Source organism: Pogona vitticeps, chromosome 1 (assembly GCF_051106095.1).
Source record: "Pogona vitticeps strain Pit_001003342236 chromosome 1, PviZW2.1, whole genome shotgun sequence".
In the NCBI taxonomy this organism is placed as follows: Eukaryota; Metazoa; Chordata; class Lepidosauria; order Squamata; family Agamidae; genus Pogona; species Pogona vitticeps.
In genome coordinates, this window is record NC_135783.1 from 64,962,841 (window position 1) to 64,988,844 (window position 26,004).

The 26,004-nt window shown below is 42.3% G+C and overlaps 1 protein-coding gene across 1 annotated transcript; it reads left to right on the top strand.

Annotated features, from left to right (window-relative positions):
- The first annotated feature begins 4,609 nt into the window (after positions 1–4,609).
- TBXT (T-box transcription factor T) lies at positions 4,610–22,990 on the top strand. Its single transcript, XM_072994325.2, has 8 exons — positions 4,610–4,891; positions 6,971–7,235; positions 11,797–11,931; positions 13,722–13,783; positions 13,877–13,938; positions 15,611–15,787; positions 16,891–17,023; positions 20,108–22,990. The coding sequence occupies exons 1-8, from the start codon at positions 4,686–4,688 to the stop codon at positions 20,373–20,375; spliced, it is 1,308 nt and encodes a 435-aa protein (XP_072850426.2). The 5' UTR covers positions 4,610–4,685; the 3' UTR covers positions 20,376–22,990.
- The last annotated feature ends 3,014 nt before the right edge of the window (positions 22,991–26,004 follow it).

Sequence of the window (26,004 nt, forward strand, 5' to 3'; positions counted from 1 at the left end):
AAACACCTAGTCCTGCCAGGCATCCCTCTTTATACTACCTGAAGTTTTTATATTATGCTTAAAGATAATTACACACCAAGCAAATGACACCAGTCTAGACTGTATGCGAGCAAGTGGACATGAGCAAGCTAGGCAATAATCTCTACATCAGAGAGCAACTGGTGTATCAGTTTAAGTTGCTAGAAGGCACAAGAAGCACCCACAGAAATAGCACAAAGTCTAACAGGACTCCCAAGACATAAACAAGGATCTTCAGAAGGAGTGCATCTATATCTGGAACTGGCTTGACCACTTTATACAGGTTGGTTGGATTTCCCACCCACCACAGTCTATTTTACCCAAACTGAGTTTCAGATTGTTCATTGATTTTCATTGCGGCTCTAGATGAGACTTTTGAGGTTCTACATTCTCTTTGGGATTAGTAAGTAAAGAGGAAAACTATGTCACAACACTGGCCAGAAACATGGAATTATTTCCACCTGGAGTTTCATGTATTGGAAATGTTAAAAAGTACAAGTGTGTGAAAACCATTTTGTATCCGAAAATTTGCTATACAGATTTTGGGACCAATTTGTCCCCAAATGGTTTGGAGATGATCTGTACTGATTTGTTCTCAGATTCATGCAGGAATCTGTATGTTTCTGTATGGGAAGGAAGAACTGCAGAGGTGGAAAACAAAGGACTATGATCTGGAATAGGTGGTCCTACCCAGTGCAGTCAGCTTTGGCCATGCAGTCGACCCTCATGTGTAGGCAAAACTTGTACCAGCATTTTCCCACCCCCACCACGGGAGCTGTACATTCTACTCCTTCCCAGGTTTCTCCTCATCAGCCCCAGATTAACCATTAAGCAAAATAAGCAGATGCTTTGGACATCAACAAGGGAAGGGGGCATCACAGTGCCAGGTTTACTATGGACTGTGGTGCAAATGGTGCAATCCCCCCCCTTAACAAACTACATCCCTCCCTCCAGGCTCTCTCTTTCCCTCCCTCAAGTGCCCCAAGAAAACCACCTCCCTATTGAATATGAACCAGCAAAATCTAAAAGGGACAAAGATTCAACTAACAAGAAAACTTATGTTTTGAGTGAAATTATCAACCATCATCATCATCATTTGGTGTTTTGTTCACTCATTCATTTTTAAATTTTTACTTCTGTATTTTGGGAGGTTGGATGAGGATAAGGATAAAAAGAACTTCTGGTCTTTTAGATCTACAGCCTCTGCACTACATGTGGAAGCCAAAGAAATAACAATCACTGTTAAAAACATCCCCAAAGGGGTTTTAAGCTCTTGTTTGAGCTTTTCAGTTTACAGATTCTGTCTACATTAATCAAAGCATGAAAGCTCAGGATTTGGCTGGAAGCTGATAATTTGATTGTACGTATGATTTTGTATACAATTGGTTCTTTTTTGCCATATGCTATACAATCACATTGCCATATTTTCATGCATATAGTATGTGCATTATATGGAGTTTTCAGGCCATGGGACCTGAGAGGCACCCTAATCTTTTCAGTATTTAGGGCCTCTAAAGGTCTTAATCCAGCCCTGCTGCTCATCTATGAATGCATCATGCATTAACCAGCAAAAAAGAAAATAAAGTAGAAAATGGTGTGGTGGGGGAAGAGAAAGGTCCTTCCTCATGCTACTTTGACTTTGAGAAAAGAATAGAATTCTAGAACCCATGTGGCCTAGTAAGCAATGTAGCACCTTTCATTTCCTGGGTGGAAAGCAGCTGGTTGGTCAGGTAGACATGTATATGTCAAGTCAAGTGAGGATTGGTCTGAATGCTCCAGTGACCGGAGTCTCCAGAGGAAGGCGTGGCCTTCATTGGGTATCCAGCTGTCATTCTCCATCTATTGTGGTGCTTCCTCCCCAACCCCACTCCCATAATAACTGATGACAGATTTTCTTTTCTTCAGACTTCATCATTTCTAATGCCAAAAATGCTGGGGCACATTTGAATGATTTCCAGGAGTTTTACACAGTTCAGAAAGAATCGGGGGAAAGGCCTTGTGGTCCCAAAAACAACACCCGTTCCTGTGTTTCTCGGAGCTTGTGAACCAAACCAAGCATGACTGGGAGTTTCCTGAACTGTCTTAGACATAATCCAAATATACACAAATATCCCTGCTCCACACTGTATGGACATTTTTCTCTGAAGCCAATGTGTATCCCTGTTAAAAAACATTGGGAGCAAAGTAGGACTTAATGGTATTCCAAAAGCTTGAGAGCTAAATCCAGTCATTAATCCCAACTGTGGTAGACTCACTGAACGAATGAGATTTTTTATGTCAACACTTAAGCAAGTTATGTGTCAACTTAAGTTGCTAGAAGGCACAACTAGCATCCACCTCTGCTTTCACAAATAGCACAGAGTCCAACGTTCAGTAGGTCCATGATAGCTGGTGCTAACAATTGGATGTAGTGGAATGGACTCAAACACTCCACACCACCATCTTTTGAACAGCAGGATCAACAATTACATATGTGTAATTAAACATACAAAGAAAGCATATAAGAATACATTTTAATGCCCAAAGCATTATTACCTTTTTTGAGTTACATGTGGCAGGAAACTCAGCATGTTTCACTCATTTCCTTGCACAAAATCAGATCAGGAGCAGAAAGTACTCCAGGAAGTTATTTCAGGTACAGGAGCCATTTATTTAAATTGAGTACCTTCCAAGGTGGTGAGCAAACATGTTTGTGTTGCAGCCGAATCCTCTTTGCAGTATAAATGAATCAGGAAACAAAAGAGGCAGTCCAGACTCTAAAGCGGGGTGGGGGGTGGGGTGGGAGTTTCTTATTATCAAGGTAGGCCACTGGCCGTGTTGAGTGGGAACCAATAACAATCCAGTTATTTGTAAAAACCACCCAAACCATACAGTCAATTTTCATTCAAGAACTAGTTAATGACTGAGTGATCCATACTCAGTTTTGTGACACTTTCAAAGGAATTCTGTACTGCAGCTTATGACGATGGGTAAGAGGAATGGAAAAGTAATATTTTTAAAACTATTTCTCTGAAGCTCAGGTAACATTGTGTGCTTTGACTTTTCACTTTCATAAACTGTCTAACATTACTTGTGAATCGGGATGTGGAGAGTTCCTATGGCTTCTAACTTGCTGTGTGGAGGAAACACCCCCTCAAATCAAAATATTCAGATTAACATCAATTAGGGTTGTCTTTTAAAAAAGATAACTTTCAGCTTAATTCGCACAGTTTCTTTCTGAGAAAGAGTCCCACTCTTATTGACATGTTTGATAGATTTCAGAATTTATTTCTGTGTTGTCCCCTAAAACTGTTTACTTCCCTAATCATACTTAGAAAGGAGTAAAATCTCATGTATGACATTGATGTAAATTGATGTCACATTTGGGGGCTCTGACGTCCATTGAAATAAGACTCTCACTTTTACTCACTAGGAGTTGGTTGGACTGCAACCAAAGACAAAGGAGGATAAACAGAATTACGTGTATTTATACCTCACTTTTCTGCTAGGCTTTTCTACCCATGATGCTTCTAATTAAGGTCTATCAGAAGATGCAATATAGCTAGGAAAGAGATAAGGGATGACATTTCACTGTTTGGGATCTTTTCATTCCCCAATCAACTGGTAAAATAAGACAGGCAAACTTGTGTGGGCAGAAACCAAACCTTGCCACTATATTCACCCACAGAAAGTCAAAGCGCACGTTTTGGTTGGACTCTTCCACTAAGGACACCCTGGGAAAGCGGTCTTCGGTGCAGAGGCCAGGTATAAACATCCTCAACCCCCCCCCCTCACCACACATAAGATGGCTACACATCTCAGACGGTTTCCTAACAATCAGGGCCTGCCTTTGTCACTTACACCGCAACCTAAATGTATTGAACTCGGAAGGCTCACGGGCTTGAATAGCATTGTTATGTATACAGACGTGTTTTTAACTGGAGACGGAAGCTTGAACGCGGTTCTGTAGACACTAAACCTTGCCGGGGGGGGGGGGAGCGTCTGGCCGCAGTTCTTCGACCCGGAGCCGTCTCGAGCTTTGCTGGAGCGCCCAGGCGCAGCTGCCGACGGGTGGCGGGTGCAAGTGGGATAAACAGGGAGGACGCTGCCCATCGGTTATGGCGCTCTTGCTGACATGGCCCATTTCCTCTTGGGCTGCTGAAGGCGCTGCCCCGGCGGCTTTGATAGAGGTGCAAACATTTGGGGGCAGATTTACATAAAATAGCCGCGTTTAATCCCACGGGCTGCAATTAACATCACAGGCTTTCCCCAGGGTACCGTTCTGATATGGCCGCAGGGAGCCTGTCGGGTGGGCGGCCCGAAAACATCAAAGGGACTCTCCTCCAATCAGGTGAACCCCAAACCGGTATTGTGATGTCACTAAGAGGGTATTTATTGGGGGGGGGGCACAGTTTCAAGAGGCGCTGACCAGAGAGGTCATGTGGAATTAACCCCTCTGCAACCCAGGTCTACGCGCAACCTTCCCACTGGAGGAGTACCTCGAAGCCACCCACCCACCCAGCCCACTCCACCCCCTTCTCCCCTTGCCCCTTCGCCACGGGGCTACCCGGATAAGTTTTCCAAGCCAGAAAGCGTGGAACCTCGATACACTGGAGGCGGGACTCAGCTCCTAAGGAGACTCTCTAGTGGGGTGCGAAAGAAGGAAGGACGGGAGGAAGGAACGAAGGATGACGAATCCGAGCACCGACAGCTCCGGCAAGAGCCTCCAGTACCGGGTGGACCATCTGCTGAGCGCCGTGGAGAACGAGCTGCAGGCGGGCAGCGAGAAGGGAGACCCCACCGAGCGGGAGCTGCGCGTCACCCTGGAGGACAGCGAGCTGTGGCTGCGCTTCAAGGAGCTCACCAACGAGATGATCGTCACCAAGAACGGCAGGTAGGAGGAAAGGGAGGCAGCGGGCAAAGGCCTCGGGCGGGCCGAGAGCGCCTCTCCCCCGTTCCCCTCGGGGGAGCTTGGCCGACGCCGCCTCGCAACCTTTGAGGAGCCCCGCGGGCCGGCACGCGCCCTGGGCGAACCGTGGCCATCTCCTCGCGGTCCTGCGATTTAGCTCAGCCTCGGGACACCCTTGGGACGAGCCGGTTTTATTTTGCGCACGCTTTCCTGGACGGGAGCCCACTTCACGCCTGCTTATTTATGGTGGCGTGGACTGAGGCCCGCAGACGCGGCTGCGGCGGGAAGCACGTCCGCCCCTTCAGATGCCGCTAGGCTGACTCCGTGGCCCTTTTCCTGGGGGGGGGGGCGCGACCCCGCTTGCTCCCTTGGGCCACCTCTCCTTTCCTTCCCCCCTCGCTCACCTGCTCCCTTTGCGCCACCTGTTCTCCCTCTTGCCCTGCGCCTTCTCTGCTCTCTCTCAAAGTTTCCCCATTTCTATTCCAAGAAGCCATAAACAAAAAAGAAAGGAAAAAAAATGACAATCCGGTCCGCTAATCTTCCACGTACAGATTTGCCCTCGTGCCTGGTTTGCCATCCATGATTTCCAGGCCATCTCACTCTTAGGTGTGGACGCGCTCGCTTCATCTTTAGCCCACCGACCATCCTCAGCACTGCCCACAATTCTCCCGCTTTGCGGAGGCGCCTTTCGGGTCTGAGGTCTGGACATCTCCCGGAGAGGCCCGCTTTCCTGCGAGCGGCTGGTTGGGCAGACAACAGTCACCTTAGGATAAGCCAACTTTCCTTTTCTAGCGTCCTTTTCTATCGGAATGTCTGCAGAGGAGGAAAAACTTCCCTGCCCAGCTGAGATGTAAGATTTGCATGCCGGTTCTTAATTCCAAAACTGGGGTAGAAAGAAACTTAGCCAAAACTTTGGGAATCCTAGCAGTTGGCTTCATGACGTGTGTTTATTTTTAAAGACTGAATACACTTAATTGGGAAGGAAATGTACATTACAGGGTTTTATTTTTGACAAGCGGTGTTAGTGATTTTTAGTCAAAACCCCAGGAAACTTTCTTCTAATCACATCTTCATAGTGGATTGAGTTTTGCACTCCGATATAATTTTGCACTCCGACATTTCCTCCAGTTTAATGAAGTGATTGTATGAATTTGTCTCCGGTTTTAAAAAATTTCACCAGCTCTTGTAATAACTTACAACACCGAGGTGTTTTAGTATGTTAGAAAGCCTGAGGCAAGCAAGATTTAAATCCGCCAGGAACCAAATTAAGGAAAATAAAAGGACTCCCCTCTTTCTTAATCCCAGACTGGGATTCCACAATGCAGTAGTTACAACCTCGGTTTGCTAAAATCGACGGGACTTTTATTTTCCAAATCAAAAGAAGAGGGAAACGAGGATCAAAGTGAAAACCTTTTAGTCATTTCGGTGGAATGCACGTCCATCGTTTGAGGGCAATCGGTTCTTTCAGTGGTCTTACACTTCAGTGGTCATTTCCTAAAGACATTGGCACCTCATCCCTGAAAGCGATTACTCGTAAGAAAGCGTGACTGATGTCCGTGGAATCCCCTTGCTCACGAGAAAGCTTAGAATCCTGCTCCATATGGAACTGTCGGTCTCCAAGGGCCCTTGTCTGTCCGGATTACGTCCCGCTGATTTCTGCGGCCTCTGTAGGGGAGCCCGCTCGCTCCTCCTCCGGTGGCTTGGCTTCGCTGCTTTTAGGGGGGGCGGCCCTCTGGCAGGTGACTTTAGCAGGGGTCAGGCGGGGGAGCCTCAGGGCGGCCCGCTACCCAAAGTTACACACAGGACAGCAGGCCCAGCCTGGGCAGCTTCCCAGGGGCTGCGAAGCCTCAGGGTGGAGGCCTTTCCTCCCCCCGCCCGCCCGCCGCCCCCGTCCGGCTCTTCTGCTCCAGAAGGACCCCGGGGGGGGGGGTGCAGGAGGGTTGCTCTGGGCGAGGCGCGGGCCTGGGAGAGGGAAGGCGGCCCCCGCCTCCTGGGGGGCTCGGCCGGCTCGGTGGGAGGCCTCCCCGCCGCCTCTCCTCGCTCCTTGCCTTCCCTCCCTTGCAGGCGCATGTTCCCGGTGCTGAAAGCCAGCGTGTCCGGCCTGGACCCCAACGCCATGTACTCGTTCCTGCTGGACTTCGTGGCCGCCGACAACCACCGCTGGAAGTACGTGAACGGGGAGTGGGTGCCCGGCGGCAAGCCCGAGCCCCAGGCCCCCAGCTGCGTCTACATCCACCCGGACTCGCCCAACTTCGGCGCGCACTGGATGAAGGCGCCCGTCTCCTTCAGCAAGGTCAAGCTCACCAACAAGCTCAACGGAGGCGGCCAGGTGAGGAGGGCGCCCCCCTTCGGCGCCGGGGAAGGGGAGCCGCCGGGAAAGCGTGGCGGGGGGAGACTGGGGAAGGCTGGGGGGAACTCCGACGGGGGGCACTCCAGGGCCTGCCCGCCTCCTTCCGTATGTCCTCCATCTCCCAAAGAGAAATGGGGCCTTCGCGTGCATCAATTCCCCCCCCCCCCCGTGCTGGTCCTTGATTTGGGGCAAGTTCGTTGTATTCAGCTTTCCAGTTGATGAACCCTTTAACGTTCAGCTGTAATTTCCACAGGGATCGGAGGTGGGAAATTTACCCTCCGTCTCTCCCCCCCCTTTTTTTTTTAAACCGTGCTCTATCTGTGTGAGGTATCCGGTGTGGTGTAGTGGATGGAGTGATGGACTAGGATTAGGCTTCGAATTTTGCTCAGGCTTGGAAACTCACTGGGAGAGTGGAACTGGCAAAACCACTCCTGAAATAGCTCACTTGCCTTGAAAGCCCTATTAGGGTCGCTGTAAGTCAGTTCCAACTTGACCTCTCGGAACAACAGCATCTGCCTGAAGTTTTCCCAAAATTGGCAGGGCTGGTTGCTGTTTACATTAAACTCCACCGAGATAACAGCTAACTGGCTTTCTGTTCCTGTACAGAAGGTGGGGGCAAGGCTGATCCAAAGCACAAAGGTGTCTGTGTGTGTCTCTGTGTGTGTGTTCGATAGACTGATTCTTACACTTTATAGATCAAAACTGGGATACTCTGGTCGTAATTGTAACCCTCCTGTTCTCACACCAAGGATTACTGCCTGCCCCTCACACAACTGCTCACTGCTGCAAGCACCTGGCTGGCAGCACCTCCCCTGCATGTTTTTTTCTCTCCTAGTAATCCTTTACAGATGCTGTGATCACATGAAGGGGCAGTTAGAATACTGTTCCCTTTTCTTCCTCCATATGGTCTGAATGTCTGGACTGTCTATATACCTTCCAGAGGGTTACCTATATTTGTCGGGTACCAAAACACTAGATTTGTAGAGCCCCAAAGACTTAACCTTTCTTATGGCATGCATCCTGTTGGCTCAAAAGCCACCTAATTAAATGGAGGCTTTTATACACCTGGGGACAACGCACAGCACTTTGTGCAATTGATGAACTTGAGTCCAGTACTTCAGACTTTAACACTATAATGAAATAATTATTATTTTGGAAGATACCAATAGCCTCTTTAACCAGTCAGGTAGCCTGAGACCTTTTCATGTCTATAGGCTCTGCTCAGTGAGTTAGGTTATGGAGATAGAGATTGGGAGTTCAAATTCCCCTCTGTGCCTCCTGCAAGTACAGCCAGCCTGAGTGGCCCTGGGCAAGCTGCACAGTCCCAGGGTGGCCCCCAGAAGAAGGGAATGGCAAACCATTTCTGAGCATTCTCTACCTAGGAAACCCTGGAAAGGGTCATCATAAGTCAGAATTGATTTGATAGCACATAATGATGATTATTATGTTGTTGTAAGATCTTTGTACGGTGAAAGTTGTGTGTGAAAGTTGGGAGGACAGGCATTGTGCTGATTGCTGCTCTCTGTTCTTTATGAATCTCTGAAAAAGGGCTATTTATTGACTCTTTCATGTATTTGCTTCTGAAACAATATGTATTGGTAGATTGTCTATAACAACCTTAGGAACATGTAATAGAATTTAATTTTGTACTGCATTGCTGTGCTTTAGAACAGAAGCTGCACCTCAAAACATTATTCCTCAGCAGTTGCTTACTAGGGAATAGGAGTTGAAGGGGAATGGAAACTGACCACTTCATGATCAGCTTCAACTCCTACTCCCTAGTAAGCAACTGCTGGATATAGATGTTGAATATAGTCATAGCCATGCAATGCAGTTGTTTTCTTCCAAATATTATATCCCTATCCTAAGCTAAAATGCACCCACTTTTCATGCAGGTATTCCTCTTGCAAGGAAAAGATATGAAATTAGAAATCTTTCTGGCATATGTCTGTGTGCCCTAAAAATATTCAAAAGAGGGTGCCTTACATATTTCTTCCAAATGCCAGTAGAGACAGGTAGCAGCCAATGATAAATAGGGATGACTAGCATGTGTGCTAATTCAGTCTTATCTCTGAGGTCTACTGGCAGGCCCAGCCCTACAGTGAGTGAAGGTTATATTAGGCACCACGTTAAGAATAGCAAACTATCAATTATTTAACTTAGTGGCTGAAATCCAGTTGTAAGTCGTAACTAGGGGACTTATTTAGGAGTCGAATCATCACATCCCTTCTGACTCATTGGGCCTACTCTGGTTGTGACTTACTGTTGGATCTCAGCCGCTGTATTCTTATTGTGTGTGTTGAGGAAAAACGCTACTTGTTTTTGTTTTGTTGCTTTAATCTTACCAGTGTCTTCAGCAGCCCTGACCCTCCTAAGGCTGTTGTGGGCCCCTCCCCACTAATGGCTGCAAGGCTAACTCTTTGAGTAGGTTGAAGCACAGAAGCACTGTAACACAAATTCTCCCACAAGTCTAACAAGGTGTAGGGTGGAAATATTCTTAATTTGCGGCTTTGTTTTCTTTGAGATATCTTCATCTGCGAATCCATTTCAAGTTGTGCTATAGGATTAAATAAGGGGTGGGGAACTTGTTGTGTCTGATCCTGGGTGCTTTCCCCAAAGTTATTAGCAGTAAAGCAGGTAGAACAAAGCTTACTCTGGAAAATTAGTGCACACACACTTTGGAACAGCCACAAGTTATTTATTTCAGTATTATCAGCCTGTGACCCTCCTTGCCTTTTGTCTGCCACTTTGTCATTCTCCATGTAGTTTGCAAGTAGGCCAAAAATCAGTGCAGAGGACAAACAGGCTGCAGTCACTTCCCAAGGACCAAGTAAAACCCACTTGAGTCTTTTCATTGGGACATAATTCTAAATGTGTAGGTTTATGCTTTAGTAGACAGTAGGTCATTGTAGGTCAGAAAGCTAATCTGGTAAAATCTGGGACTATCAGATTAAATTGTGATAAATTAGAAAATTAATATTTATTTAAGAAAAAGTTCCCTTTTGTTTAATGCATCTTAACTACTGTGTTTCCATTTTGCATTGCATCTTCACATCACAGCTTTAGCAATTATGCAATATTAAAGATGTATGAAGCTGGCCTGCAAATATTAGTTTGGCAATCCAGCATCCTTGGCAGGGAGGACTGAACAGTACCCATTCTGCGCCATAGAAATGCCCTAGAGAGAGCAAAGATATTTTCCTTCTCATTTCCTAACTGAAGCAGTAGACAAACTGGGTTACTTAATTGGCATTGTACTCATGCTGATCTCTGTCATCTTGATAAACTGATCAGCATGAAATTGACAGGGTGTAAAATTATCTTTGTATTCACAAGGGTGGGGCTGGAATGTGCTTCAGCAGTGTCCTTTGTCAGCGAAATCAGAGCCTTTTAGATGTATTTCTAGCATAAGCATGCATGTCTTTCAGCTTAATTCCCATATTCTGCTGCATCTATTGCTGAAGTGGTTAAAGGGCATATTAAAATGAGAAAGCTGTTAGTTGATCAACCAGATCTGTACATCTGTGTGGTATGTTTCAACCTATGTTAACATATTAATGGCTAATGTGTACCTGTAGTGGGAAAATAAACAGTGCAGCTGTTAATAAAGCAGAGGTGCAGAATATGAATTGATATTCTGAAGAAACTCCCTCCCTATTGCAGCTTTGGAGACAAGGACAGCCTTCTAAGTAGTACTGAGTTTTGTAAGTTCCAAGTGACAATATTCTTTTTTTTAAGGACAGGAAATAACCATAGCCAAGTTTGGCATATCCAAGCTAGTTGATTTTAGTGGATTTGGATATACCTCCCTATATTTTTGCACAGGATTGAGCAGAATTGTTTTTCTTGAAAGAAAGAAAGAAAGAAAGAAAGAAAGAAAGAAAGAAAGAAAGAAAGAAAGAAAGAAAGAAAGAAAGAAAGAAAGAAAGAAAGAAAAGGCTTAATTTCATATTAGTTTCAAAAGTCAATGTTTCCCTTACTGCACAGCTATTTTTGCACTAATTTTTAAAACTCAGGATAAAAGAAGGATGTTTTATTAAACTTCTTTATTTCTACATTTCAGTATGCCCATTTGGATTATTTGGAATTAGAAAAAACCCATGATTTCAGTCTTGAAATTATTTGATGATAATTGTTCTTGCCATGACTTGGCTGAATATATGGACAAAGGAATTCTTAATAACTTTGGCTTGTCACACAAACAGGGATACTATCTAAAACAAGGAAGAGAGAACATTTAGTTCTTTTTCTTATTATTTATTCACTTTAAGAGAGCCTAAAACCCATTGATTTTGCCCTATAATCTTAGAACTCCAGAGCTGGAAGGGACCCTATGGATTGAATCTAGCCCCTGTCAAGGAAGCACGGCTGGGAATCAAACCCCCAAACCACTGAGCGATCTAACAGTTGAAAAAACCAACCAACCAACCAAAGAACAACAAAAACAACAACAAAACCAAAGACAAGCTGCAACTTGATGGTGTCACATCAAAACATACCTCTGTGTCAATGCTTGCTTCCATTGTCATTATATTAACAGATCATGCTGAACTCCTTGCACAAATACGAACCTAGAATTCATATAGTGAGAGTTGGTGGCCCTCAGAGGATGATTACCAGCCATTCTTTCCCAGAGACCCAATTTATAGCTGTGACAGCTTACCAAAATGAAGAGGTAGGTACAAAATGGGGGGGGGGATCCTGAAGTCATGAGTGAAATCACTGGAGCAAGACAAGGAAAGAAGTGTAGGTAGGGCTATGTTGACTGCAAGAATTTAAAAGGGTGCTATAAAATAGCTGGAACAATTGCTCATCTCCAGTGAGTACTGGGCAGTTAAAAAAAAGCTGTTGAACTGTGACAAGGTTGGTAGATGTTCACCATTCAGAGCAATGGCTTAAATGTGAGAAGATCTCAGCAGTAGAATTTGCTGCCTAATGAAATCAATGTTTTCCTTCTTTGAAGAAAGCGGGCAAACTGTTGTACTGTAGTTTTTGATTTTTCTCCTTCACATCAAAACCTAATTGTTGTGCCAGTGAAACACAATGGCTGGGTAACTTACAGAGCTTCTTCTCAGAGGAAACGTTCACTAATTCTCAAGGAATACAGAGGGTAGACTTTCTTTGTGGAGACCACAATTTGTGCAATGGATAGCTTGTGAAAGCATCCAGAACCCACTTTACAATGGTGTGGGGCTCCCTGCTCAGTAGCTCAACAGGATACCAACTTGGCTTTTAGCCAGTTATTCTCTTCACTTTCACTTAGAGTCCTGAGCACATGCTACTGCAAATGGTTTCCACTGAATTAAGTGAAATTTTCTTATAAACAAGATGTATTTAGCACTAAATGCCAGTCAGATTATTAACTTGCTCTGTGTCAAATAAGTCGTACTCATAGATATTTACATTCTGCAATTTGTCAATACCGATGACAATCTGAAGATATCTAATGTAGAAAAATTCTCTGAAAATAGATCACTTGAATTTAGAAATCCAGAATTTTTACTGTCAACATCAGTTTTTAAAAACAAGCTACAAATTTAGTGTTAAAATCATATTTCCAATTTTTTACTTATTTTCTCCATCCTCAGCTGAAAAATAAGCAGAGAATTCAACTGCAAATAAAAAATTAGATCTTTCTGAATTTCCATCCCATTTTAGATGTGTGAGACTTCTAAAAATGGTTTTTCTTCTAAAAAAGTATAAATAACCACTCTTCTTATATAAAGTTGTTTTTTGAGGAGGAAGGGGGGTCTTGCAGTTGCATCTGAATCTCTTGGTGACATTTTGTTACAGTTTTTATATTGCTCACTTTCTATAACCCATCAAGATCAGTTGGAGTCCCACTATTGGTTATAGTTCATATTCTTCACTTCATACAGCTAAGGGTCAGCTGTTTTTGAAAAGTGAATATCTTATTTACTCATAGAGCAGAAATTTTTCATATAGATACTTTAGAAATTCTTGGCTTTACTTCAAAAACAATTGGCAAAGGTATGATGTGAGATATGATCCCTTACTGTCTTGTTTTGCATTTTGAACTAATAAATGGAAACACATAAACAAACAGCATGTTGAGCTAGTTAAAGTGACTGTTATATTCATGATAAAGGTACTCTTCCCTGTTGTGTTATTCCTTTTTTACCCAGAAACCTGAAACTTTTTATAACAGTGTTTAGTGTATTCCCTCTCCCTTAGGTACTTCCTTAATAGGATAATAAAACCAGGCATCTAAGTGGAGTAAAGAGAGAAGGTTGTAGTAAAGAGAATGATTTCAAAGCAATGATGTTGCAGTGTGAGCATTTTAGGTGCTGTTTTGGTAATTCTCTTCTGGGCCAATTTCCCAGTAGAATCTTCAACCCCCCGTAGAGTTGGCAGAAATGTTGAATGACTGCTTTATGACAAATGGGGAAAAAAGAATAAAAATTACATTTGTATTTGACACTTTTTCTCTGTGTTTTTTTTTAGATAACAGCATTAAAAATTAAGTACAATCCCTTTGCAAAAGCGTTTCTTGATGCAAAAGAAAGGTGAGAGCTCTTTGCTGTTTTAGTTGCATTTATAAAGTATTTCTTCCAAAGTATTTGATCTTTTTGACTAACAAAGTGCAGTTTCTTTGACAGAAGTGATCACAAAGACATGATGGATGAAGTGGGAGATGGTCAGCAATCAGGATATTCACAATGTATGTCTAAGCTCTCTTCTGAAAATTATTTTCTAATGTGCCATCAATATCAGTTCTGCTTTGCTCAGGTACTCTTTTTCCTATGGATCTAAGGATATTGTGCATGAGTATAGTGCAAGTATAAATGCTGACATATAAATCCATTCTATTCCATATTAGATAAGCTATTCACCCCTTTTTGCCTGTTTTTCATTTTTCTGTTTGTTTGTTTGTTTGTTTGTTTGTTTGTTTATTTATTTATTTATTTATTTATTTATTTATTTATTTATTTATTTATTTATTTATTTATTTATTTATTTATTTAACTTATATGCCACCCACACTACCCAAAGGTCTCTGGGCGGTCTCTTGTTGTAGTATGTTTAATGACCATAGCTAATGCTGTACATGTAAAGTTCTCATGCCAAGGTCTGTGAATTTTATCACGGTGTTGCCACTTCATCTTTCTGAACTTTGAGACTAAAGGAGAATCAACATAGTTTTCCCAAAACATGTCTCAGGGTAGGGTGGCCAGGTGCATTAGCACAGAAGAGAAAACATGTTTCCCAAAAGAGGCAGAAGAGATTAGTGAAGTCTTTTTAATACCTTATTCTATTTTTATGCAAACTTAGGAGCATTTGTTATAATTTAAGCAGACACTAGAATGGGGAAGACTGTGAGTAGGTGACCTGGGTGTCTGCTCGGTTTGCTGTTCAGGTGTTAATTGTTGATGGACTACTACTATTTCATCTGATGGTTCTCGATCTTTAAACTAGTCACATGTTTTGGGAAACGGAATGCCTTAGACTAAAGGACTGTCTCAGCTTTCCAGATAAAGAACTGGATTCTGTAAAACAGGGAAATAAAGCAGCACCTGACCAACCTAGTCAGGGAGAACCGGAGTGTGATGCTCCCTGAAGCTGCTGCTGTATTCATAGATCTTGCATGGTGAATAGTCTTAAGTAATACAATGTATAATATTACTGGTGAGCATCTTTTTGTTCCACTGTAGAATATGCATATTTTATAGTACTTTGCCCCAAAAGGAGACCTTCTGTGCTTAAAACTAAGGGAAGTCTATATCTCCTTGTAATCAGTATAAAAAACTTAGGTTTACCTTTAATGGCATAGGCCTTGAAATGTATAGTGTAAAAAAGACCATTTAAAAGAAGTGCAAAATTGCATTCTGTGTGTCTAATGGAAGTATTCATAGAAATTAAATGTCTCTGGAAGCATTTATCATATCCATAGAAATTAATTGAAGAATAATGCACCCAGCGTCCTTTACTCCCCCAAATGAAAAAAAAAAATTCAAAATTTTAAATGATAGGGTAATATTCAGCCACTGCTGGAATAAAATCACTGAAATTCAAATGAAGCCCTCTACCTTCATCCAAAGTCCACAATGACTAGCAATAGTGCAAATCTTTGGAGGATATTAGAATCCTGTTTCTGTTTGTAATATTGTATGCATTTAACAGACACACATACAGCACAATTTTATGACTTCACAACACGGGGGAGTGTTTTTATGCATAGCACGAGATGGGGGCAGCTGGTTACAAGGAAGCCATGTCTGTGTTACTGCTGTAAATAAAATGTTTCATTATTTGATATTCCTGAATAGTTGTGTGCGTCGGGCTCGTTGCCCTCTTGGACGGACCGTGCAGTGACATGTCCCTTCTTCTTGCAGTAGGGGGTTGGCTGATTCCTGGAACAGGGACGTTGTGTCCTCCTCCTAGTCCTCACACACAGTTTGGAACACCCCTGTCACTTTCCCCTGCCCACAGCTGTGAAAGGTACTCATCACTGAGGAATCACCGCTCTGCCCCTTATCCAAATCCATACACTCATAGAACCAGCTCTCCAAGTGAGTGTTCTTTTTAAAAATTATTACTCTCTGGTTGTTTGTTATCACTGGACATTAATGAGCAAGTCAAACACAAGTGTGAATATAGAGGCTGGATCAAGAGTATGATCTTGTTGTGCTGGAGGTTGTGGACAACTGCTGCTGAGAAATGCCAGAGAGAGAGAGAGAGAGAGAGAGAGAGAGAGAGAGACATTCGTGTGTGTGTGTGTGTGTGTGTGTGTGTGTGTGTGTGTGAGAGAGAGAGAGAGAGAGAGAGAGCAAAAAGCAAAGCGTGCTGCTTATATACCGCCTCATAGTGCTTCAAGCACTCTCTGGGCAGTTTACAAGTTAATTATGCAGGCTACACGTTGCCCCCCCCCCCAGCAAGCTGGGTACTCATTTTACCGACCTCTGAAGGATAGAAGGCTGAGTCAATGTTGAGCCAGCTACCTGGGATTGAACCCCAGGTCGTGAGCACAGTACAAGAAGAATCGGTCTGGAGTGTGGATAATCTCTGCATGGTTACCTAATATTAATCACAGGAGGAAAATGAGTGCAGGCCTATATATAATATATATAATATGCATGCAACAATGTTTATTGTTGTGGCTGTTTTATCTGGTGTTAACTTAATTTTTATTCTGCTGTTTTAAAATATCACTTTGTAAATAGTGTTTTACTTCATCTTGGAAAGGTGTTATAGAAATACTTTAAACAAACAACTTTTTAAAAATTATGTCATTTCTACTACAGCTTTGTGAAATAAGATGCAATTTCTTCTATTCATTGTATTCATTTCCTACTAGAAGAGGAAGTACAGAGTTGTCAGAAATCAAGGAAATCAATTTATGTAGAGCACTATAGCTGGTCCTGTATGATATTTTTTAAAATGTTCTCCAGCTACTTGAGCTTTGCAGTATGTTCATTTCCTAGGTTATGAATATTTATGACTCAAATAGCATAATTTCCATTTTCCAAGAAACCCAGTAATTAGGTCCTTACATTTATCATGCAGTCATACATACGTTCATTTTGCTTACTAATTCTGGTAAATTCAGTTGCATAGAATATTATGTAGATTGCTTTACTTTGTACTGAAAACAGGAACTGTTCTTCTTTTACAGCAGCCTATGGTGATAGTTCTTCATCCTGCCTTTCAGTGCTCCAATCCCATGAGAATTGGTCCAGTTTAGGAGTCCCACCCCCAACAAGTATGTTGCCTATGGGTCACAGCACTGGCCCACCAACCAGTTCCAGGTAGGTTCTGTTTTGTGTTCAAGAAAGCTCTCAAACACCCAGAAGCAGGAATGTGGCTTTATCAAATGCATTTGTTATCCAAGGGCAAAATCTCAGAGGAATCACTTCTTTGCAAGTTTCATTGAAGTGAACAGGCATTCCAGAAGAGCACAATAAATTGTTAATTTAGTAGGCCTATTCGTGCTACATTCAATATGCCAGCAAGTTTGGAAAACTCAACAGTGGCCAGAGGATTGGAAAAGATCAGTCTACATCCCAATCCCAAAGAAAGGCAGTGCCAAAGAATGCTCCAACTACCGTACAATTGCACTCATTTCGCACGCTAGCAAGGTTATGCTCAAAATCCTACAAGGTAGGCTTCAGCAGTATGTGGACCGAGAACTCCCAGAAGTACAAGCTGGATTCCGAAGAGGCAGAGGAACTCGAGACCAAATTGCTAACTTGCGCTGGATTATGGAGAAAGCCAGAGAGTTCCAGAAAAATATCTACTTCTGCTTCATTGACTATGCGAAAGCCTTTGACTGTGTGGACCACAACAAACTATGGCAAGTTCTTAAAGAAATGGGAGTGCCTGACCACTTTATCTGTCTCCTGAGAAACCTATATGTGGGACAGGAAGCAACAGTTAGAACTGGTCATGGAACAACTGAGTGGTTCAAAATTGGGAAAGGAGTACGGCAAGGCTGTATATTGTCCCCCAGCTTGTTTAACTTATATGCAGAATACATCATGCGGAAGGCTGGACTGGAAGAAACCCAAGCCGGAATTAAGATTGCTGGAAGAAATATCAACAACCTCCGATACGCAGATGATACCACTCTGATGGCAGAAAGTGAGGAGGAATTAAAGAACCTTGTAATGAGAGTGAAAGAGGAGAGTGCAAAAAACGGTCTGAAACTCAACATCAAAAAAACTAAGATCATGGCCACTGGTCCCATCACCTCCTGGGAAATAGAAGGGGAAGATATGGAGGCAGTGTCAAATTTTATCTTCCTGGGCTCCATGATCACTGCAGATGGAGACAGCAGCCCTGAAATTAAAAGGCGCCTTCTTCTTGGGAGGAAAGCGATGACAAATCTTGACAGCATCTTGAAAAGCAGAGACATCACCTTGCCAACAAAAGTCCGAATAGTCAAAGCTATGGCTTTTCCTGTCGTGATGTATGGAAGTGAGAGCTGGACCATAAAGAAAGCTGACTGCCGAAGAATTGATGCCTTTGAATTGTGGTGCTGGAGGAGACTCTTGAGAATCCCCTGGACTGCAAGGAGAACAAACCTATCAGTTCTAAAGGAAATCAACCCTGAATGCTCAGTGGAAGGACAGATTCTGAAGCTGAGGCTCCAGTACTTTGGCCATCTCATGAGAAGAAAAGAGTCCTTGGAAAAAACCTTGATGTTAGGAAGGTGTGATGGCAAGAGGAGAAGGGGACGACCGAGGATGAGATGGCTGGACAGTGTCTGCGAAGCAACCAATATGAACCTGACACAACTCCGGGAGGCAGTAGAAGACAGGAGGGCCTGGCGTGCTCTGGTCCATGGGGTCACGAAGAGTAGGACACGACTAAACGACTAAACACACAAACACATTCGTGAGACCTTTATAGTGGATTGTGCCTTGCCCACTGCTAGGCAGTTGGCAGATGCTATTGTAGTAGTATGGAAGGACAGATCCTGAAGCTGATGCTCCATGCTTTGTCCATCTCATGAGAAGAGAAGACTCCCTCGAAAAGACCCTGATGTTGGGAAAGTGTGAGGGCAAGAAGAGAAGGGGACGACAGAGGACGAGATGGTTGGACAGTGTCATCGAAGCTACCAACATGAATTTGACCCAACTCCGGGAGGCAGTGGAAGACAGGAGGGCCTAGCGTGCTCTGGTCCATGGGGTCATGAAGAGTTGGACATGACTTAACGACTAAACAACAACAACAACAACATAGTAGTAGAAACAAGGGTAGTTCAATTTATTTTCTTGCCTTATGTGAAAATTCATGTTGTCTTCCTTCCTTCGTTCTACATCTTATATACAGTATAAAAAGGGGAAGGAAGGGCATTTCTGCTATATATTTTCTTCAGTTGTTTCTCCAGTTGCACCTTTTAAAATGTAACATACAGAAGTGAACAGAGGCTTTGGCTCTATGTATGTATAGAGGAGGAATGTGTATTTCCTTGGCATGAAAAGAGATCAGGAGATACATTACCCCACTTCCTCAAATTTTGTTGTTCAAAGGGGCTCAGATTTTTATTTTCCATTGAGGGCTTTATCAATTACTTTGAAGTCTCTAAAAGTTTGTTATTTTGTATAATGACACATGAAGGTGGAGAAAATACTCATTGCCAAAAGCAGGAAACGTACCTTAGTGTGAGTTGATTGAGGCATTTGATATTCTACAGTAGTTGTAGAAAGAAATTTTAACAAGGGATGCTTGCTATTCTTCATTAAACCTGTTTTTTATTTGTGTATATCTTTTTTCGCTTTTGGTTTTAAGCTGTTCACTTTAAATAGCTTTTCAATATTCTATGTTTCAAGTATTTATATTTAATTTACCTTGACTCTCTGAATTGGAAGAAAAACTAGGTAGAAAAGAAATTATTATTATTATTATTATTATTATTATTATTATTATTATTATTATTATTATTATTATTATTATTATTATTATTATTATTATTATTATTATTATTATTATTATTAAGATTCTATAAGAGCTGTGTTCAGAGAAGCCAGCTTTTGTAACTTTTCTTCAATCCGCAAAAGATCAAATCCACCAAAGGGCACCAATACCATAGTATGGGCAAATTAAGTTTTGTGATCAGTGCATCATAAGGGTAGTTGATGTGGAGATAGTTAATAATATGAATTTGTGCTTATCTGATGCAGTCCATATTGCTGTGCTGACCATGACAGAATCCTGCTGAATCTCATGAGAAAGAGTGTATTCCCTCCTTTCCATCTGGCCTAGGAGGCTGAGGTAGTTGATTGCCCAACACCAGACTGAAGAAAGACTGTTGAGTTCAAATATAATGTTCTATCTATCAGTCCTGGACCTGCATTCTCAAATCTGTTCTTTTTCCCCCCCTCTTGCAGCCAGTATCCCAATTTGTGGTCTGTAAGCAACAGCACAATCTCTCCAGTGTCACAATCAAGTGGGGTGTCTGGTGGGATTGGACCCCAATTTTTGCGAGGCTCTTCAACCCACTATCCCACCCTTCCTCATTCAGTGACAACTACTTCCTCGGGATCTCCGCTGTACGACGGTGGGACAACTACAGATATTGCTGATAGTCAGTATGATACTGCAGTGCATGCTAGGCTTTCTTCCACCTGGACTCCTGTCACAACTCCTTCTATGTAGACCTTCTATTATGGCCAGAGACATTCTCATTGCTGTAAACTAGGCATCCAGAAAGACAGTTTCAGGAGTGTGGAGGAAAAATCATGAAGTATGTTAATGGTGAAGTAACTGCATTAATTGCTTTATTCAGTATTCAGTATTCAGTATTATCGTGTATTGGTAGCAGCACAGACACCTTATGAAAGCAGTAGGCAACTTGTACTTACCACACTGGAAATTTCTGATGATCCCATTTTCTATCTCTGTGGCCAGGGGAATGAGAAGTGTTGCCAACCTAGTGTTGGAGAGAGAGAGAGAGAGAGAGAGAGAGAGAGAGAGAGAGAGAATATTGCTAATACATTCTCTGCTCTTCCTTTTGAACACAAAACTTTTCCCCCCCAAAAGGGGAGCAGGCAGATAAGAATTTTATTTTTGCCACTGAGCTGTTTTATAAACCAACCCAACCCAACCCAACCCAACCCAACCCAACCCAACCCAACCCAACCCAACCCAACCCAACCCAACCCAACCAACCAACCAACCAACCAACCCACCCACCCACCAACCAACCAACCAACCAACCAACCAACCAACCAACCAACCAACCAACCAACCAACCAACCAACCAACCAACCAACCAACCAACCAACCAACCAACCAACCAACCAACCAACCAACCAACCAACCAACCAACCAACCAACCAAAACACACACTTTACACATATATAAAGTGTGTATCTCACTCAGTGGAAGCTCTTTGTATTTTTTTTAAATTCTGTACTGGCCTTTTTTCATAGTGAACCACCACTTGCCTGTTTATTCCCTGATAATGGAAACATCTAGGCCAGAATCCCTGTGGTGGAGCACTTTGCCTTGCCCTGCTCAATCTCTGGCTTGTATTTGTATGATCCACATACTGGCCCCACAACCTAAAGAGTTTCCGCTTGTGTGAAATGGTAGCAAATACCTTCCTTGTGAAAATGGAAGAGAAGAAGCAATTAGGTGCAGATAACACCAGCATGCTTTGGGCCCATGTGTGAACTTGCACTAACCAATGCAGTTCCATTGCCCAATGGGAACATTTCACTCAGATTTTTGTCATCAAATGCCCCCTTTTTCAGTTCTGCTCTTCCCAGGCCCACAGTGACTGGATTAGGTCAAGGTCTAATGCCTGAGGTTTTTGGTGGTATATAAAATCACAGTTTGAAAGGGTGGTGAGTTTTTCTCTGTTTTTGTTTTTGTTTTGTTTTTGTTATATACAATTCTTATCCCCTTAACTCTTTAATCTGAGAAGGAGGGAAGAGGTCTGCCACATCTGGAGTGAACTACCCAAAACTGAAGTATTTCCCTTGTTTGAGATATAAATACAATGAGCCTTGAAGGATAACTTCTGCAATAGAAATTGTGCACTAACAGAATGGATGTGCCTTGACCAAATAATTGCCTTTTATGCACAACTTTATGCAACTTGTGATTAAGTTAAAATGACAATCAAAAAGAGCTCTTCCCTGCATATCAAATGCAGCTCTCAAAGTTTTACAAAGTAGTTCTTGTTTATTAAAGTGCCTCTTGTACAGTAAGTTTTGTTCTTGTCCAGTGCAATCCTATGCATGTTTACTAAAAAATCCTTCCCGTCAAGTTCAGCAAAATTTTCTGCTTACAGCCTGTGATGGATTTATTGCAGTCGCTTCCTATGTTGATATGTTTTGCCATATATGTATGCCTTGCATACACTACAAGTAATAACAATTCAGTGAGACGCTGTTGTATTTTACCGCTGTGTAGGCAAATGGTGAAACTCACACAGGCTTACTCACTGCATTCATATTTACATGCAATCTATATGTAGGTTTCCTGCATAAAATGATATATGTGTAAAGAACTATGGGTGTGATGCTGCTCCTTGAGTGGTTTGAAAATTATTTTCAGGCTTTTTAAAGGGCCATTGTATAATAAAATGTACTGTTCAAAGACACTAGCTATTAATAGGTTTGAAACCAGGCTGTTAAGTAGAAAGTGCACATCTGAAGATTTTTTCCTTATTTATTTTATTTCAGTACTGGCCTTCAGTGAGGTATATTTATTTGGTAGGATATGCTTTTGTATATTTGTATATGCTCTGTCTTTTTTATAGGCTATATTAAGACAATCACCTGGAGGACACATTTCCGAACAACAATAATACTTCATCTTGAGCATGTTCGAACTATTAAGGCCTTTTAAGGCCAATAAAACAGAATCTTATTGCTCTTATGGATTCCTAGTTTATAAGCCTCTCCAGAGGACCAGACCTTAGTCTCCTCACATCCTTGAGTTGAATTTCACTTTAGGTCATGGTGGCAAAGCTGGCAGAAGAGGACTTAAGATATTGTTGTTCATAAATGAGTCACCAGAATTATGGCCATTATTAATTGATATGTCCCCATTCAATACTGTAAATAAGCCATTCAGCTTCACTGTGAAAGCTGATCTTGTACATTAATTATGTGCATTATTATTTACTGTCATCTTTTAGGCATTAGTAAAAGTGTGCATAACTGTGTTTTTATTCATTTTAAATGTATTCAGTTAAACTGTAAAAAAAAGTAGAAAAGCTTCTCTAATAAATGATATGTGTAGCTGCCTGCTAGAGAGAATATTTTACTAATATTGCACTAAAAACTGCTTTATAACACAGGAAATTTCTGAGTTGAACAAGCAGATGACACATATAATGATTCTGCATGTGATGGATGTCAAAAACATACACTGTGACCTGGCAGTATCCTTCCATGGATGAAGGACTTTAGTAGATTCCTGCTTGTATCTTTGTTTTCCATATTTGTTTCTGTTCTCAAGGTCAAAGGTTTTACTTAATTTGGTTTGGGTAGTGGTGACAGAAATGATGGTGGTGGGGAATAACTGGATGCTTTTCTTTATATCATATATCCTGATATTTAACATTTTAAGCCAATTACTTGTGGGCCCAAGGAAAGATATTTGGAGGGAGGGATTTTTCTCTAGTTCCATTCTGTCCTGCCTGCCTCAAGAGCATTTGTTGTTCCTGATTAACTTCTGATTCTCACCCTCACATGTTGGAAGGTTTATGAAATGAATACATGCTGACCCTCTGTACGCAGTTGTGGTGGCCAAAACATCTTCAGAAAAGTGTGCAAGAAATGAGATGAATGGAGGAAAAAGTGGAGGAAAAACAAACAATTTCTTTCTAACCTCCTGTTTACTGTCAACAGATTCCAGTTAAAATGCCAATGGTTCCAGTTAAAGTATAAAAAATGTGTGCAGTTATGACTCTATGGTTTCATATGTGGAGAATTTGTGTAAGTGAAAGTTGTTTGCAAAAAAAGAGAGAGCAAAAGTTGTAAAGAAAGAACCTTAGGAATAGTCTCCAGATTACAGCTGTCTATTTTAGTGAGAAAAATGACAAGCATTAAAAGAAGCACCTGTTTTATATTCAGAAGTTACAATCTGGATGAGAACAGTGTTTCGCTAATATGCCTTATAGATATCGTATATAATTAAATTGGGTAAAGCAATATTCAGCAAAGACCAGAGGTCCATCTTCTTTGTGTACCACATCATGCCATCTTTCTGAAATTGAGAGCAAATTGTGGTGCATGGCTAAGACCTGCTGGCTTATTTTGACTGATGCAGGTCTCTTTGAAGGAAACCTCCCCCTAAAGTAGGTGATCTGTATTGATGCTTCATCTGATTTTGTATTTGGACTTTCTACAAGAGACATGCATAAAGAGGTAGTGGCTGGCAAGCATTTTCCAAAAGACAAGCTGTCGTATTAAGCAATGGCTGTGCCTCTACAGACTTACCTGTCAAAGGAAAATTGCCTCTTCCGTCATGCTCTTAGATCATGTGCAAATGCTCCTACATGAAAGAAGATGCTAAACTGTGGCTACTCACTGAAGAGAACATGTTTGTGGCAAATTTGGAAAGAGTGGTATACAGAACTGTAAATGGGAAATGATGAGCAGGATAATCCTGTCCAGTAAGAGCACTTCTTGGGAAATGGCAAAAGGTATTTTCCCCTTGTTGACTTTATTTCATTTTCAAGGACCTCCAACCATACATATGTGGGAAAGGATGCAGCCTCAGTTCACTCGTTTGCAGTGGTGGAAGAAGGCCTGGCCGAGGAGCAGGTTCTCTTCCACTGTGCCTCCTTGCCTTACTATGTTCACTGTAAGGGAGGGAACTAGATGTGACAAATATTTATGCCCAGTTTGCCTTCCACTCATGTTCCCACACTATCTTTTTTGAGGACTGGAGTGTGTATTAGCAACCAATGCCAATGGAGATATTCATTAAATGACAATCACCCACGTCACTCATGCCATTCATATTCATGAGCTGATTTGCATGAACCTATGAGAGGACTGGAGAGGCGGATTCAGCAGCTACATGAGGCTTGGCGGGAGAAGGAGGAACCAGATAAGGCTGGTTAGTCAGAGAGAGAGAGGGAACAGGTATTGAGAGACATAGGGCTGGTTAGGAAAATAAGTAGAGAAGGTGTTAATGATATAGCAAGAGAAAAGAAGTATGTACTGAGAGATGATTTGCTTATGTATAATGTGTATCTGAGAAACTTCTGTTATTCATTCTGCTTCACTTTAATAAATAAGTTCTGTTTCTGTTCACAAAACAAGTGTTCTGACAAATATCATTTATACAGTGGTGCCTCACTTAACGATTATCTCGCTTAACGAGGATATCGCTTGACAATTAGTTTTTAAATGATGGTTTAAATGGAAAAGATCCACTTTGCGACAATCGGTTCCCTGCGTCGGTAACCGATTTTCTCATTACGATGATCTAAAAACAGCTGATAGTCGGGTTTCAAAACGGCTGCCGGGTGTACAAAATGGCCCCCCGCTGTTTTCTAGGACGGATTCCTCGCTTTACAGGCAGCAAAAATGGCCACCCCTATGGAGGATCTTCGCTGGACGGTGAGTTTTCAGCCCATTGGAATTCATTGAAGGGTTTTCAATGCATTTCAATGGGCTTTTTAATTTTGCTTTACGACGTTTTCGCTCTACAGCGATTTCGCTGGAACGAATTAACGTTGTTAAGTGAGGCACCACTGTATTGTGGATTGAGGTAATCCACTGGTGGCAGTGAGAAGAAAACGCAATGTGAGCCTTTGTGAGGGAAAGACAAGCAGGGGCCACAAGGGCAATCACCACAATCAGATATTAACAAATTTTAGAAATGACAAAATCCCATGCTCTGTGCTAGCCCTACATAAAGTTAAGTGGCGTGATGTGGCAGATACTTGCAGGGGATAGCAAGACTCTCATTAGGGCTGTGTATACCACTGAAGCTACCCTGGTTCTTCTAAAATGCCTGCTGCCTCCAGAATGATGGATGATGTTATCCTATTGCCAGTATTAATGTTTTCTCAAAAAACAAACAAATAAACAAACACTCCAAAACTGTCCATGCAGCCTTTGTAAACTGAATAGGGTGTGCTACTGTGTCCCCTGCCTCAAGCAGCAAAATGTCTTCAGCTGGCCCTGCCCAAATTAGATTCAGAATGAGCATTTTCTCTTTATTCCTCACTGCTCATCTCCTGATTTCTCCCAAGGGGCCAGGTTTCCTTTCCTCTGAATTTAAGAGATTGCTTGGGAAATCAAGACTCTGCATT